This window comes from Gavia stellata, chromosome Z (assembly GCF_030936135.1).
Source record: "Gavia stellata isolate bGavSte3 chromosome Z, bGavSte3.hap2, whole genome shotgun sequence".
Taxonomy (NCBI): domain Eukaryota; kingdom Metazoa; phylum Chordata; class Aves; order Gaviiformes; family Gaviidae; genus Gavia; species Gavia stellata.
Window position 1 is genome coordinate 3,573,300 of NC_082637.1, and position 15,937 is coordinate 3,589,236.

The 15,937-nt window shown below is 40.8% G+C and overlaps 1 protein-coding gene across 2 annotated transcripts in view; it reads left to right on the forward strand.

Moving 5' to 3' along the window:
* DYM (dymeclin) overlaps window positions 1-15,937 on the forward strand; it is a 227,020-nt gene that overhangs the window by 145,907 nt on the left and 65,176 nt on the right. For both annotated transcript variants that reach the window (XM_059833367.1, XM_059833368.1), the window contains one exon: window positions 12,952-13,054. In XM_059833367.1, coding sequence (XP_059689350.1) covers window positions 12,952-13,054 — 103 coding nt within the window. The remainder of the gene's footprint in view (window positions 1-12,951; window positions 13,055-15,937) is intronic.

Sequence of the window (15,937 nt, forward strand, 5' to 3'; positions counted from 1 at the left end):
CGAAGAAATGTGAATACATTTTAGCTCTGTCAAGGTTGGATTATGAAACATGGGTAAGACATGCTTTTTGCTAAATACGGGAAGTATTTTTATAAAAGATGAAGGGACAGTCGAAGACAGAGCTCCTTCAGGATGCTCACAAGCCGCTGCTGTGAGCCGCTGTGATTTTTATTGCACGCATTTGTCTTTTGGGAGAGTGGTACTGGTGATGGAGACAAAAGCTGGGCAAATTCAGTACTCCAAACATTTTTCCTTCCTTCAAGGCTTCCAGATGATCCATTCCAAAACTGCCATCTTCTTGCAATGACAAGTGGTTTAAACTGGCTGTAATACATTTCTAAAATTCTTCTGTAGATGCTGAAGACCACGTTATGTTCTTGATACGGATATGCCATACTCGGGAGCTGCGTTTGTAACCGTTACAGGGCCTTGCTCTGTATTTGCACAGGTCGTTTTTCCCTTTTACGTTTTTTTTTAAGAGCCGTAGAACACAGGGGAGAAAAATCACTGAACTCTCCAAATTTAGGATGCAATTTTAGGAAGGGCAGCTTTACTGTTCGTAATAAAGACTCATGGGAAAGGAAGCAGATGAAAGGCCCTGGCATTATTTCTAACACATCCGTACGAATGGGCATGGGTGCTGTTGAGGGGCTCTAGCTACTAAGAAGAAAGAAATAATGAAAATAAGGCAAGAAAGTTGAATAACAGGAATTAAGAAAATGTTGTGGGCTGGCTTCCCAGGACCTTGGCGCAGTGGTTGTGCTGAACTGGGCAAGGGCAGGCTGGGGCTTCCTAAAGCCAAATTAACCTCTGTGTGGGTCATTAACTGTAGCTTTTTCCATAGCGAATTGAACTCTTACGAAATGCTTCATTATCCCTTGTTTTGTTTAGCATCCACTGCTGTTGGATTCTGACTGGATATTAACATCCCTTAAAAAAAAAAAAAAAAAATCAGGGTTCTTGATAAATGTTTTCTTACGATGACACGGATGTTTTCCAGGATGAAAAGACCTATTTTTTATTTTCTATCTATTTTGACATGAATTTTCCTTTGGGAATAGGTTTATTTATGACTGGCTACATTTTGCAGGTTTATAGCTAGGTACATAAATCCACAGAAATTCAGCAGAGGGGATTGTTGACGTTACGATGAAGGATGTAGACAATTTTTACTTGTGATATTTATTTTTGAAGTACAGTGTTGTTATGCTTTTGTAGGAAAGGTTTAGTAATACACATTAAACTTAATCTTAGTCCTGGTGTTGAAAAGTATTTAATATATTACTTTATTTGACATTATCCTGCATTTTTCCTTTTTTCAAGTAGTAGTACCTTCACAAATTTTTAAGCATTTCAGTCTCTTTCAAAGTATGTATACCTGCATGTCAGTGCTATTTGCAGACAGAAGTAATATTTCCAACAAATATCTCTCTTGGAGGAAGTGTGTGTGTGTATCTGTACGTATGTGCATACATTTATGTTACGCCAAATATTGTAGTGTGAATTTTGAGTTCATGATAAAGCACCATACGCTTTTAATTAGAAAGCTCTCTTCTCGATTCCTTTCAATGTATTTCATGTCCAACATGATTTATTCAGAAAGGAATGCCTAAGTAAAATTCGAAAATTGCCTAGAAATTCTGTATTGGCTCGTTTGAATACACGTGCCTTGGGAATTGCAGTTGGTGTATCAAGAAGGAACATCCTTCTGAATAACTGCCTGGTGAAACTGGAGGGGAATGAACAAACTGCTGCTCTGCCGTTGGCTTTTTAGTAGTGCAACTCAAACTATAAATTTTTTTCATGCCTGGAAATACAGTTATAACTAGATTTTTGAGCCAAAATCACTAACGCAGCATGAACGGAGGTACTCTGCTGAAGAAGGTTGTAATACACCCAAGTCAATATAGAATGTTTTACACGCTTGCTGCATAGAAAAAAAAAAAGCCTTGATCAATGTTGAAATTTCACTTGAAGTTTAGGAAATAACAGATTAAGGTTGTCTGTGAAGCTTTAATTCAGCATCTTTTGTTTCAAAAGCAAAAACACAATCTTTAATTAAAGTGATTATGCATTGTTTTTTGTTCTGAATGTAGTATTATTCACTGCTTTGGTTTTTTACATCGTCTTTATTCCCTGCGTGGCCTCAGGGCGCGCTGAATACGTGCCATCTAAACTCTGTCCGGAAGACAAAAAAAAATTCATTTCCTTAATTAGTGATTTTTTTATTTTTTTTTAAGATCCTGTGGTACTCATAACAGTTTCTCAGTGGTTCGCAAATACTCACAAAGAAAATACAAAGTGTTTATGGATGTGGATTTGAAAAAAGTTACTAGCCATTATGAACAGTTATAGAAGGTATCTACATATACAAATGCATTATCTTTCAAATGTTCTTTCCTTGTGGCGTTTTAGAAGTCTAGAAATGACCTCATTGTTATGCAAGAGACAATCCTTGCATCCAGCAATACGTTTGGGAGCATGTCTTAGCGGTGAGACCTATGTCTGGTTTGAGTTTTTGGTCATTTCTCTAAGGTCCTTAGCAATAGCTTTACTGTAGAGTCCTGATAGGTCCAACTGATTTTCTTTATTTCCTCCACAAATATTTCCAGTTTGTTAAAATTTCAGAGGTTTTAGGTCGCTAGCAGTGATTAGGGAGAGGCACGTGGAGGCTTTCCGTGACCATTGGTGGGACACTGCTAGGATCACTGTGGAGGGGAGGAGGATGTGATCAGGAAGGACACCCGACCGAAGAGAAGGTCAGTGCATGAGGAAAACAATAAAACTCATTCCTGTGGAGCAAGAATGGCAAAGAGACTTTTAGGACAGGGCTTTGAAGAAGAAGAAGGGTGGGGAAAAGGAAATGAAGGCATGAGACAAAACTAATACTATCTGTCTACAGCACCATGATGTGTCCTCCTAGCAGCTTGTTTCTTATTCTGCTGCTTCAATATTGCAACTCGGTTTTATGAAGTTAGGTCAAAGCCATGATATTATTTCCAAGGTTCAAGGGAGAATTCAACGAGCGATTCATTTCAACCCTGGCCGGGCACTGAAAAGCTGAACCCGCACTGAGCGGGGTTGCTGTAAGGACGGGGTGCGGGTGATGTGCGATGCCAGCGGTGAGGCCTCTTGGTGACGGAAGCACGGTTCAAGACTCATGTTTGGCTTAAGCCTTAGTCTAAAGAGGGCTGTTAGCAACGCACATACCCTGTCATCTGCATATGGAATGAGTCTGTTAACTCCTACCATGGATCCAGATTCTTTCCTGTCAGAGTGCGTACAGAGAAGCACAGCAATTTTCTTTATAAGCGTAGCAATGACCCAAATACGTATAAATACATATGTACACGCACACCCAGCGTGTTTGAGCAAAGCCACGCCAAATAAAAGCTGCTCAAAGGATAGGGATTTGGACCTTGGATTGCGTGGCAGCGACGTCTTTTTAATTTTCGTGGTGGTGTTTCATTGTTCAGAGTCTGTCTTTGGGTTTTTGGGTGGGAGTTTTGCTCAGGCTGCTTTCTCCAGCAATTTCCTCTGATTCTCACCCACAGAGTTTTGTCCTAATTCAAGACAAATGTCTTCTCTCAGCAGCTATGAAACACTTATCCTATTGAATTAAGAGCAAGTGGATGAAATGGAAGTATTGTGGACCCTGCTGCCCATTCAATTTTCTGATAAAATATTAATAGGACAAACACAGGGAACATTGAAAGGAATTACATTCATGCCTTGAGACTCCTAAGGCAGATTCAGGGATATTTAGCTCAGAATAAACTTTATAATTAGTCTGAGCTTTACAAACATGTACTCTGTTTATCCTGGACTGCATACATTTTCCCGCATAGCTCTAAGCCTTCCTGAATTTAGTTTTGCCACTCTCTCGGTTAGAGAAAAATAGAGCAGATTTGCACGGGGGGCTACGTCTGTAGTAGATCGCCGCCTGGTTATTGAGTTTATACTTTAATACGACGTGGAGTTAGGAAGGTGGTGTTTCTAGGTGGTGCTCCTCATCCTCGCCTCACTCTATCCTTTAAGTGGAATTACAAGGATGTTTGTTATTTGGCATGCCGGACAAAAGGGGCATGAAATTATCTGTACCAAGATGCAATGGAAGGATTTTACTGCTTTCTGTGCCTTTTACTTCTCTAGCGATAGGAGCATCAATTTCCCAACGTTTGTTGGAAAGTGGCCATGAGCTGCCTAACAATTTATGCCTTCAGTTGAAAAATACGTTTCCCGCTTTCTGCACATTAAACTTGCGGGTTTTGTAAATATTTACTTTTGTCTCACCACATCAGATTCCTTGCTTCCATGTTTTTTCTAGTCTCTTTGTCTTTTCAATTTCTTTTTAACAGGAAATCCTGTTTGTTAATGCAAAGCCTTCGTTAGTTGTTCTAAGTTGCTTCTGAATTTCCTTATGTACTTTTGCCACAAGTGTATGGTGACTGTGTGGGTTTTCTGCTTTTATTAGTAAGAAAATTTCCTCAGCTGACAGAATTTGGAATGTCTTTATAGCACGTGAATTACAGATCTCGTCATATGTAAGCAGCGGCAGATAAAAGAATGCTCTTTAAAATTAATGAGAAGCTTTTGTCATGAACTAAAGATATCTTGAAGTACTTAATTTATTATGAGCAAGTTCAGGACTGTAGAATTAAAAGAACGATCTGTAATGCTTGCCGTTTAACAGGAAGATGGGGTAGAAATCAGTTGTTTACCCAGGTTGCATTAAAATCATTTGTGATGCTTTGGGATTTGCCCTGAAGTAGCAGGCAGCTGAGGCGTGCAGCCTGTTTCCAAGGGGACACAAACTTACATTTTTGAGAAGGCACTAGACAAGAAAAGTCAAACAAAGTCTGATCACCGACCAGCAAAGCCAGAACATGGCAATACCAGCCTCGTGTGGACCTTTTGCTCCCTGGGAGAAGCCCTTTTCATTCCCTGATCCTTTAAACACTCTTTGGTGAATTAAGTCCGTCAGTGATGCCCATACAAACCATTTTCTTTGCATACGTGATCTTTGTGGAGACTGCACACCCTAAGTCTCTTGGTTTCACATCATCTCCACAAGCCAGATGGACCTAATAGTGAATATAGCAAAGCTTTATTCAGCAGAAGTTGGTCACGCTTCACTTTACAAGATTAGAAAGAAAGATGGAAAGGACATTCTTATGTTCTCATTAGCAATTTGATATCTTAATGACTTAGCTTCTCTTTCCTGGGATCCTAAATGTCTCCCAGGCATTAGAGTTGGGCTCAAGTAAATAAGAGCAGTGTCCCTCCGTGGAGTCAACTGCCCCGGATAGCCCTTGGAGTTCTCCACGGCTATTCTCTCTCGTTATTTCTATTTATGTGCCATTACAGCTTGGATAATTCAAATGCGAAATGCCTCAAGGGCTCTTCAGTAGACATGGGCATTAGGGGACTTAGTGATTTTTCTGCCCTTATTCATGCTAAATGGATTTCTCCCAGGGCCTGGTTCCTTAAGTGCTTACAGAGCACTTCGCCATCGCCCGCAGAAAGGCTGCTCAACTGCCCCTACTGCCCTTGCGTGCAACCAGTCCCCCCGCGTAGGACTCGCCATACAGCCATTATATGTCATGTGAAACAGCACGGTGCGTTTGGTTTGATGTCACCTCTCGTGTGGCCATGCGTGAACCGTTATTCAAGCAGATGAGCGATCCACGGAATTGTCTGTGCAGGCATCTTACCCGGTACACGAGTAGAGTTCTCGTGCCATAGCACTCTCTCTTCTGCTGTATTCCATTAAAAAATAGGTCAGAACCAAGAAGTGTTCCTTACATATACAGGAATTAAGGTATGGTTTTAACTTGTAGACGTCAGGTTTCAAAATGAAGATATTTTTAGAGCTTGCTATATAAAGGAGTTTTTTCCTAATATGTTTGTGGTGTTCATGCAAGCATTGTAAAATCCTATTGTTTAAGGAGTATTTGCATAACATGGTTTCGGTGTTTAGGGCTTATATTTAATTCTTTAAATTTGAGAACAATAGTACATTTGGCATGTATATGAGAGCAGAGAGAAGAAACAGCACGGAGTATTGCTGAATTGTTTGAGAACATTCATCATCGAATTTTTTGATCCGTGGAACTGGTTTTTTTCCATCACCAGATAGTGTTTTGTGCTTGTGTGCTGTTCAGCTTATTTGCAGTATACTTCTGAACTAGGAGAGCGAGGAGGAATGATTTAGAGCATCTGAATTTCCAAACTTCACATAAATTATATTGACCAGCGCTTTAGTTCTCAAGTAATTCCGTGTTTTTAAATATTCAGATAATTGACAATTTTTCTCCTTGAGAAGCTCACGAGTGATTTGGACTGGGAGAAGTCCAGTCCTTATTCCTTTTTTCTGTCGTATAAGTCGATCTGACCTTCCTCTGCTAACGTGCTCAGTTTTTCTCCCACTCTCCAATAGTGCCCCTTTCTCTCAGGCTTCCATCTCTTTCTTTGTGTCTTAGCATCGGTCTAAGCTCAACTGATACACTTGGTATTGACATTCTCTTTCTTTCCCCCAGATTTTTCTCTCCTCTCTGCTGTAGCTGTGACAGTGTAAAGAGGAATTTATTGCGCCTCAAGCCTGGTTTCAGCAACCTTCGTAAGAGAGCTGTGCCCATGCCACAGTGCTTTAGTTTCTGTTTCGATAACTTTTTTTTCCTTAAAATAGCTTGAAGGATCCTCCGTAAATAAACTTCTTTTCTCCAAGGGCATATTTTTGTATTTTGGTCAACTCACCCTTTCATCTTTTCTCAAATCCATGAAATAACGTCTTGAGCGTTTCATGGAGAGGTGTGTTTTCCAGTTTAATAATTAATATCCTGATTCTTCTCTGAACCTTTGCGTTTTCAAACCATCGTTGTGAAATCTGCAGGCAGGATACCAGTGGCAGGTTTCATAGAGCAAAACTTTGCTGGATATTTTTGTTAATACCGAAGACAGTTACTCTTTCGACAGCTTTATTGCGTTATGGGCAGCTGTTTGTTGGTCTGGTGGTCTTTAGTTGCTGCTCCCAGGGCAAGATCCTTCACACTTGGGCAGCAGCTTGGATTCTTTGCTGCTAAATTCGAGTTTGGCTGCGTTAAATCACAGGTTTATTTTGTGTCCAACTTGAAAGATAAAGAAAAATTTAATAAAAATGTCCTTTTCTCTTTATTTGGCACTCCTGGAATGAATGTGCCATTTGCAAAGTTTAACCATAATATTTCTTTATCGTTGATGTGTATCAATGATCCACATTGTCTTATTTATCATCTTTGTATTGTTGAAAGTATTTCGGTAGCTATAGCAAATGTTAAAAAGCTATTGGCATTTGGAAAGGCCAAGAACACATTCCTGTTTGGCCATATGAAGAAAACTTATTTCAAGATTTGGATTTGAAGATTTTTTCAGACTGTTCAGATGTCTGATTTTCAGTTCATGTAGTGCATGTCATGTTGGTTTTTATCATTTGCGTTTCTTTATAAAAAAATCCCATGTGTAACAAAGTCCTATAAATGACGCGTAGAAGCCTGTTACAACAGGGGTACTATCATGCTTTATCTTATTTCTAGTCTCATTGAAAAAAGGCCTGAGTGTGCTTGACAAGGTCTGGTTTTCTATCCTGGTGATCCTTTGAATGAGTCTCACGGTAGCTGTTTCCATAATTATGCTCAGGATTAAGCAGCATGTCATTATCTTGGGTCATCCTATTTACTTTCTTAAAATAAAGTGCACAGGTACCTTTCCTTCTTGTTGTCCAAAGCTTTCAGAAACTCCAGTTTTTTACAAATTCTAATTTTGGATTTACTTTCTACTTCTAATTTTAATTCCCTTATCTTTTTTCCCAATTTTTTAGTTATACAAGTTCCATTTTATACATTCATTTTTTGTATGTGAGAAGTATACTTCATAAGCTGTTTCAATCTGCTATAAATCAGACTTTCTGCACGACTTGCAGAAGCCTTTTTTTTCTTTTTCCATGACTGTTGGCTTGTGATTTTTGGTGGACCAAGAAGAAAGTTGTTAAATGAGTTCCCATTATTGGCTTTTTTTTTTTTGATCCACAGGCTTTGTGGAATTGGCTTTTTGAAAGCATTAAGTTCATATATTACTGGTTTGAATTTTATTGTGTGTGCAAGTAACACATAATCAGATCACTTGTATTTAAGCAACCATTACTGTTTAGTCTGTAATCATTTCTTTATTGATTGAGGTTCAGCCTTGAGTTAAATTAAAAAGAAATGCTTCATCTGTGTGGAGGGAGTTAAGAAACCAATGCTTTCACAATTCCTATAAAATCAGAAATTTGAGACTTGAGTCTTCCTCGTTGGTTGAGCTCATCCATGGTTTGATGAGCTGTAGTAGATGCCAGTTGTTATTTCATCTTGCTAGTATTCCAACCTATTATTTTGCTTGGTAAATATTGGACCATAAAGTACTTCTGTGACTATGAGCTGGGCTGAGTTACTAACACACTTTCAGTGTTCTGAACATGGTATTGTTATAAAAGGTCCATGATGGGTGAGATCACAGGGCTGTTGAGCTCCATAGTCTGTCTGACAGTCGATGGAGAAGAATGGAAGAAAGAGGAAAATTATTCTGGTAGAAAACGCTGTATTCTTGTCAACCTGTGCAGGCTGCCCTCCGTGACCACATGTTATACATATTTTTCAATTTGATTTCAACTTGATTTTTAGTGGGGCAAAAACAGAAGTGTGACTAAGACACATGAAGGAAATTTGGGAGACAGTCTTAATTTTGACCTCTGCATGAATTGGTACTTGTCTCTTGTATCTTGCTGTGGGGATTGGAACAACCTCGTTGTAAAATATTGTTGCCTTTTTTAATTGCATTATCCGTGCCTTAAAAATCAATATGAACCCCAAAACCTTACAGACACTGAAGATGTGACTGTTGCAGAATCGAGCATCTCCTTTAGAAGGCAGTGTTTGTCGATGATAAAAGATTTTTACGAGCTCAATTTCATGCAAATGCCTTTTGAGGATTGTAACTAAATCTGTTCTGATACTTTAAAAATTAAGGTGATATTTATCAAGGCGGTTTTCAGAGGTGGAGGCGCAATAAGAAGTGAATTAGTTGGCAGTGAAGTTTTACATCATTTTGGGAGGCAATGCTACTTCCTTCGGAGCTCCAAATTCATCTGTTAATCACAGTATCTGGCCTTAATTTTTTCTGTTTAGTTGTAGTGTTTCTGTGGAGCTCTTTGAGTTCGCTCGGGGTGCAGTTCTATACATTTTTATTCTCAGTATGAAAAATTCCTGCCTACGTGTCCCTGCCCTCATGCTCCTCTAAGGGATGGTTCTTTGAGAAGGATAACCAATTTATGAAGAAGAGAACTGTGGATACCACAAAGAAGCGTCTCAGCACAGGTGCAAAGGTGATGAGCTGTGGCAGGAAAGCAAAATTTTGCAAGGGGAAGCCCCGCTGCCAAAGACAACGTATAATAGAGCGTCCCCCCTCGCTGCTGCTTTGGAAATAGAAATCAGCCACCAAGGGCTTGCTTATACCATAAACAAGCACTCTAGTTTAGTTATGTTACACTTAATTATTTTCCTTATTTTTGCTTCCTTAAAAAAAAAAGGATATAAAGAAATAGTCTCCCATCCTTTTCCTTTCACCTTCTTTTTCCCGGTTCCCTACATTTCTGTCAGAGAAAATAAATTTGCTCTTTTGCTATTCCAATTCCACATGGAATACCAACGTATGCGCGTTTTCTTCTTCACGTCTATTGAATAAACGCACTTTTCAAAATCCTGATCCCACTTCTTTGTTTATATTTAAATTTCCTTTATAGCCAAAATGCTTTACGTATTTTGGAGAAGAATCTACTAGTTGGAAACCCTTTTTATTCCAAATTCTTCCTCTTTGTGAAATTATCAGTATCTTCTGAAGTAGACAGACACCAGATTTAACCTGTTCTTGCTCCGCACCCCCCCATAAGCATCACCAGGTTGGTTTTAACCGATTATTCTGTCTCCGCAGCACTAGATGGTGCTGATGACAGTATCTCTGAAATCTGAGCCTTCAAAAATACCAACGATTCGAAAAGTAGCGCTGCTGTTTCAGACCAACGACCAGTTTGCAAATACAAATTTTGATTTGAACAAAAACTTCAGTTGGTGAATACAATACCAGATTATGGGAGGGGAAAAAGGTGGAAAGCCTACTAATGTATCTTATTTCTGTGTTGCTTCTTCCCTTTTTCACAGGGGATGTTCTAGTGGTTTTGACTAATAGCTGTGAATTAGCGGGAGGTTGGCATTTGGTCCCAGGAATGACACGTTTTGTCGAGGGTCTGTTGGATAGCACGAAGTGAAAAATAAGATTCCAGTTTTCATGATGTCAAATATATTGTGTTATCCTGAAAACACCAACTGTTCTCAACCCTCGTAACCACCACGGAGGTCTTGTAATCTCATCCGACGTTCTTGCCATGTCAGTCCAGGTGCGATTATCACCGCCCCAGCGATAGTGTCCTGGTGGGACCGGGAGTCGGGCAGCTGCGGTACCGCCCCTGGTTTCAGCCGTGCCATCTCGAGCCCGTTCCTTGTGCTGGGGCTGAACTGTGCGGATGGAACAACCTACCCAGGGGCTCTCACACGGGTTAATTAGATGCCTTAAGTGCGGCGAAGATTGCCCTTAAAAGGAAGCTGTTAATCTGTTCTAAGAAATGTCTGACTGAAGAGGTGTTGGGAAATGATGGAATTTATTGAGTTGGCTCTCGAGAGGCAAGATTTGGGCTCGAGAAGCGTAACTAATTCCTTCTGGTGGTGAGAAGTGTTGGAGAAGCCTTTTCCTGAGGCTCTTGACTAACAACAAGGGGATAAGCACTGATACTCCGAGGAATCTACTCCTACCGTCTGTGAAGGGTACAATATCAATGATATATTTTAAGTAAAAAAATTAAGGACTTCTTCAAATGCTGAGCATCGTTTCTTGAGGCAGAAAAGCTTTCCAAGCACATGCCTCCGAGCACTGAAGCTGTCCTCCAGTTCCAAGAAATAGAGACTATCTAGAATGTAACACTGAGGCAGACTTTTGCCACTAATTTTTTTAATTACTAAACTGGCTTTAATATTTTCTAAATGATCTGGTGAACAAGACTGCCACTGCTCCTTGTCCCATCAACAAGTGTAACTAACTCCAAGAGCAGCTTGCTCAGGCATCAGTGAATTTTGTTAGTGCTTATTTGTCAAGGCAGCTTCTTTACCCTCGAAGGACCAACATCCTAGGAGAGCCTGACTGGAGCCTTGTAATGCTCCAAAAAGAAGCCAGAAGAATGTTTTTAAACACCAAAAGCCTTCAAACATGTGACCTATACCAAGATGGGGAGGAGGGAAGGTGGGTTTTCTGTGAGTTGAAAGCCCTGTTTGAGGTATCGAGCGGCTTTACAGAAGTATCTGACTCCTTGAAGCTGCTGAGCACTAGCTGGTGGCCTTTGTCCACTGCTTCTGCTTACGTCTCTCATCTCTTCTGCCACCTTTGCAGTCAAGTTACATTCTCCTTACATATTGGGTTATACCAGCCTCCGGGTCCTGCACTTGGGTCACAACCACCCCATGCTATACTACAGGCTTGGGGACGAGTGGCTGGAAAGCTGCCCGGTGGAAAAGGACCTGGGGGTGTTGGCCGACAGCCGGCTGAAGATGAGCCAGCAGTGTGCCCAGGTGGCCAAGAAGGCCAACGGCATCCTGGCCTGTATCAGAAACAGTGTGGCAGCAGGAATAGGGAGGTGATCGTGCCCCTGTACTCGGCCCTGGTGAGGCCGTACGTCGAATCCTGTCTTCAAGTTTGGGCCCCTCACTACAAGAAGGACATTGAGGTGCTGGAGTGTGTCCAGAGAAGGGCGACGGAGCTGGTGAGGGGTCTGGAGCACAAGTCTGATGAGGAGCAGCTGAGGGAACTGGGGTTGTTCAGTCTGGAGAAGAGGAGGCTGAGGGGAGACCTCATCGCTCTCTACAACTACCTGAAAGGGGGTTGCAGAGAGGTGGGTGTTGGTCTCTTCTCCCAAGTGACAAGCAATAGGACAAGAGGAAATGGCCTCAAGTTGCCCCAGGGGAGGTTCAGGCTGGATATTAGGAAAAAATTCTTCACTGAAAGCCTTGTCAGCTTGACTTGAAAGCCTGTCATTGGAACAGGCTGCCCAGGGAGGTGGTGGAGTCACCATCCCTGGAGGTGTTCAAGGAACGTGTGGACATGGCACTGTGGGACATGGTTTAGTGGGCATGGTGGGGTTGGGGTGATGGTTGGACTTGATGATCTTACAGGTCTTTTCCAACCTTAGTGATTCTGTGAGTGTCATTGCCGTGGTTTTTTTTTTTTTAAAACGCATGAAAAAAATGTGTATTTGTATGTATATGGAGCACTGATTTCACAGTTTATTTATAAAGCTAAGGTAATGCTTTATTCCTTGACTTAAGCTAAAATAAATTTGAAACAAATATATACTAGTAAAATGCAAAAACTCAGTGTCCAAATACCCAAAGCTTCTGTCATGTATTTGGATTCTTCCTGTACTAAGCAATTAGGTTATTGAAATGAGTAGTACACAAGATGCTTAAGGATATATTGCATGGGGTGCTCCACTTAAAAATTGCGTTTTAGCAAACATACTGGTTATGTACTAAAATTTGCACGTATACCATTCCTTCTGTTACAGTTTGACTTTTAAGAATTTAACCATGAACATATGATGTTCTTCACATCATCTATTGTGTAGAATATTTCTAATTCAAATTCTGCTGTTGCTTAGCCCAGATGTTAAATAAATCAATAAATCCTATACCTATTGTGCATTGCATACTAAAAATTATTTATTCAACTTTGTGTCTGTAATAATAAAAGATGTTTTCTGACCAGATAGGCTAACTATTTCAGGATGTTATTGTGAAGTTATTTTAATATTTTTTTTCCTTTTTTCCCCCCTTCCAGTTTATTTTCTTTGTTGTCTAAAAAACACAACAAAGTGCTGGAGCAAGCCACGCAGTCCTTAAGAGGTTCCCTCGGTTCAAATGACTCTCCACTTCCTGATTATGTGAGTATCGAACTTAATGTTTTAGTAGGCGCTTCAAAATAGAAGTCGTACATCCCTAAATTTGCAAAGATTTATCAAAATGTGTGAGCGCTAAGCAACCACTGACCCCCAAGTACAGGAACCTGTATGAATGATGTCATGTCTGCAACGTCTTTCAAAAAAAAAAAAAATTACACGTACAAATGGCAGAACAAAACCGCAGCTATTCATAGCTAAGAGACTTACTGTACCCTGTCAGCTTGCAATTTTCAAGCCATTTGTATTTCAGGATATTTAAATTGTACAGTTAAAAACATTATTTTTAAGAACGGGGCTTTGGCATCTGCCATATGTTAAAATGCCTAAAAATGATTGAAAACAATTCCCAGTGAGCCTTTGGGGGAGTACTGCAGTCATGGGGCAAATTGGTATGTTCTGAACACATGGAGACCTAAAGTCCTCTTCAGTTTACTGAGCCAATACCCACAAATAGGCAACAATTTTGTAATTTAATTGCACGGCTTGTTGGAAAATCTCTAGTTTCGGTACAAGAAGACAAGGTCTTGCAAGGACTTGAATAATATCTTTGTACTACTGAAGTATCTTTGGTTTGTACTCATTTGAACTCTCACTGCAATGCTGTGTAAAAAAAAAAAATAAATAAAAAGTTGATTTATCAGTTGCTCTGGATTTTTGAGGATGAAAATGTAACAACTGTTTTATTTTCAGTGTTAATACACGTTCCAGGACATGCCTGCCTGAGACTGTACTATCATATTACTCTAACATTAAGTATAAAAGTACCTAAAAAGATAATTTGATACAACAGTTTAATGACTTAAATTTAATTTAACTAACCGGCTTTCTTAACCTGCATCTTGTAGTTATTCTTGCTGACACGTACCACGTACCATACAAACTAGAGGCATTTTGTTATTCAGAGACATGCGGGTTTATAGAGCAAATGAATCCCTTGCAGGTTTTTCCTGTGTATTCCTGCTGTCTTCCCATGCCCTAATTCATGTGGAGCTCCTTACGACACCTGCGGGTTTAGGGCTTTTGATTTCCCTCCCAGAAATTGCTATCTGACCTTTAATTTTTGGAACTTGAAACGTTTCAGCAAGAACCCCCTCAAGTTAGTTTGTGGTTAAAGAGCAGGAGATCCCACTTCTGTTTGCTGGGGAAGGTGATGCACAAGCTGGATAAGGCTCTTTCATCTGCGTGGACGTGAACAAGTGAAAGCCCCCACGACTTCAGACACCTTGGAGAGGATTTTGGTTGCCCATGGGTTTACTTCTCAAGGAATAGGGGCTGGTGGTGTAGGGGCTTCCACAGTTGTGAGGACTGTGGTTATTTTGGATGCATTGAGCATTTCTGAGTGTTGTGATTGGTAAGGCTCTTAGAGCCGTATTTCTCAGAGGTGCTTAACCCCGGTGTCATGCCAGGTTCCAGCTTAAACAGTTAGACAGCTCCGTGTTCAAATTCCTCCTGTGGTCTCGTGGCTCCTTACTGAGCTGTCCCGGAGAGCTGTGGTGCTTTCGTTGGCTTCCAGGGCAAAGGGAGGCTGCTTTGGTGGAGGTGATGGCTTTTCATATCTGAGATATATCCTATGTATCGTCCTTGATGGGATGAGAGGAAATTGCCTCAAGTTGCCCAGGGGAGGTTCAGGCTGGATATTAGGAAAAAATTCTTTACTGAGAGAGTGGTGAAGCACTGGAAGAGGCTGCCCAGGGAGGTGGTGGAGTCACCCTCACTGGAGGTGTTCAAGGAACGTGTGGACGTGGCACTGTGGGACATGGTTTAGTGGGCATGGTGGGGTTGGGTTGGTGGTTGGACTTCATGATCTTACAGGTCCTTTACAACCTTAGTGATTCCGTGATTCTATCATACCACATCATATGTCATATCATGAGATAGTTCTGCATAACATGCAGTATCACAGCCCAGAGGGGTTGGAGTGAGCATCTGGGAGAGGGTTTATGGGCACAGGGGCTCCATATGCTGCTAAAGGCTGTGTGTTTTGAAACTAACCTCTGAGACGTTGTGGGGTCTTGGTTAAAGAGCTGTCAAGCATCTTCGGACGCGTAGAGGTGAGGGCTGAAATTTTTAACGCTGACTTCTATCCTTAATGCAGGGACTGCAGTTGTATGTGGCCTGTTGTCAGCAGGAGGATATTGATATTCAGGTGAAGATGTCCCTGCTCACTGCAGGGGGGCTGGACTAGATGACCTTTAAAGGTCCTGTCCAACCCAAACCATTCTGTGATTTATGAAAAGATTTGTGATTTATTGTATTTTCTTCCCTAGACAAACAAGTTACCATCCCCACTGTTCAGAGGAAAGAAAACGGCATGACACACACATATATTTGTAGAAGGACACATATAAATAAATATATATTTGTGCACACGCATAGGCATGTATTTACATATATGTGGGGGTGTATATATAGGTATATATTTCAGTGTGTGTATGAATTTGGTGCTTGAAAACTATTTTATAGATTTTTTTTTTGGACTTCTTTTTAACTTACTGGATGCGAACTATATGCTGCAGCTAAGGGAAGACCCAAGGTGCCCACTGTGCACAGTTATCCCCTTACAGATGGAGACAGCTGAGAAATGCAGTTTATGGAGCAGTGCTGGGGAAGTGTTCTGGAGTGCAGCCCAGAGACGTAGCTACTTCACCGAAGGTCTTCCCTTTTGTTGTTGGTATGATGTAGGGAGGGGAGAAGGACAGCAGTTGGAAAGATTGCTGAAGGACAGAGTAAAATCGCTGAAGTTCATTGCCTGTATTTTGAAAGAATGTGTACTTCTATGCATGGCTCTTTTTTTTTTTCCTCCAAATTGCTCATGTTCCGGCTCAATCTGAGGCATAGGCAGTTGACTAAATAAAAATTGAGGCC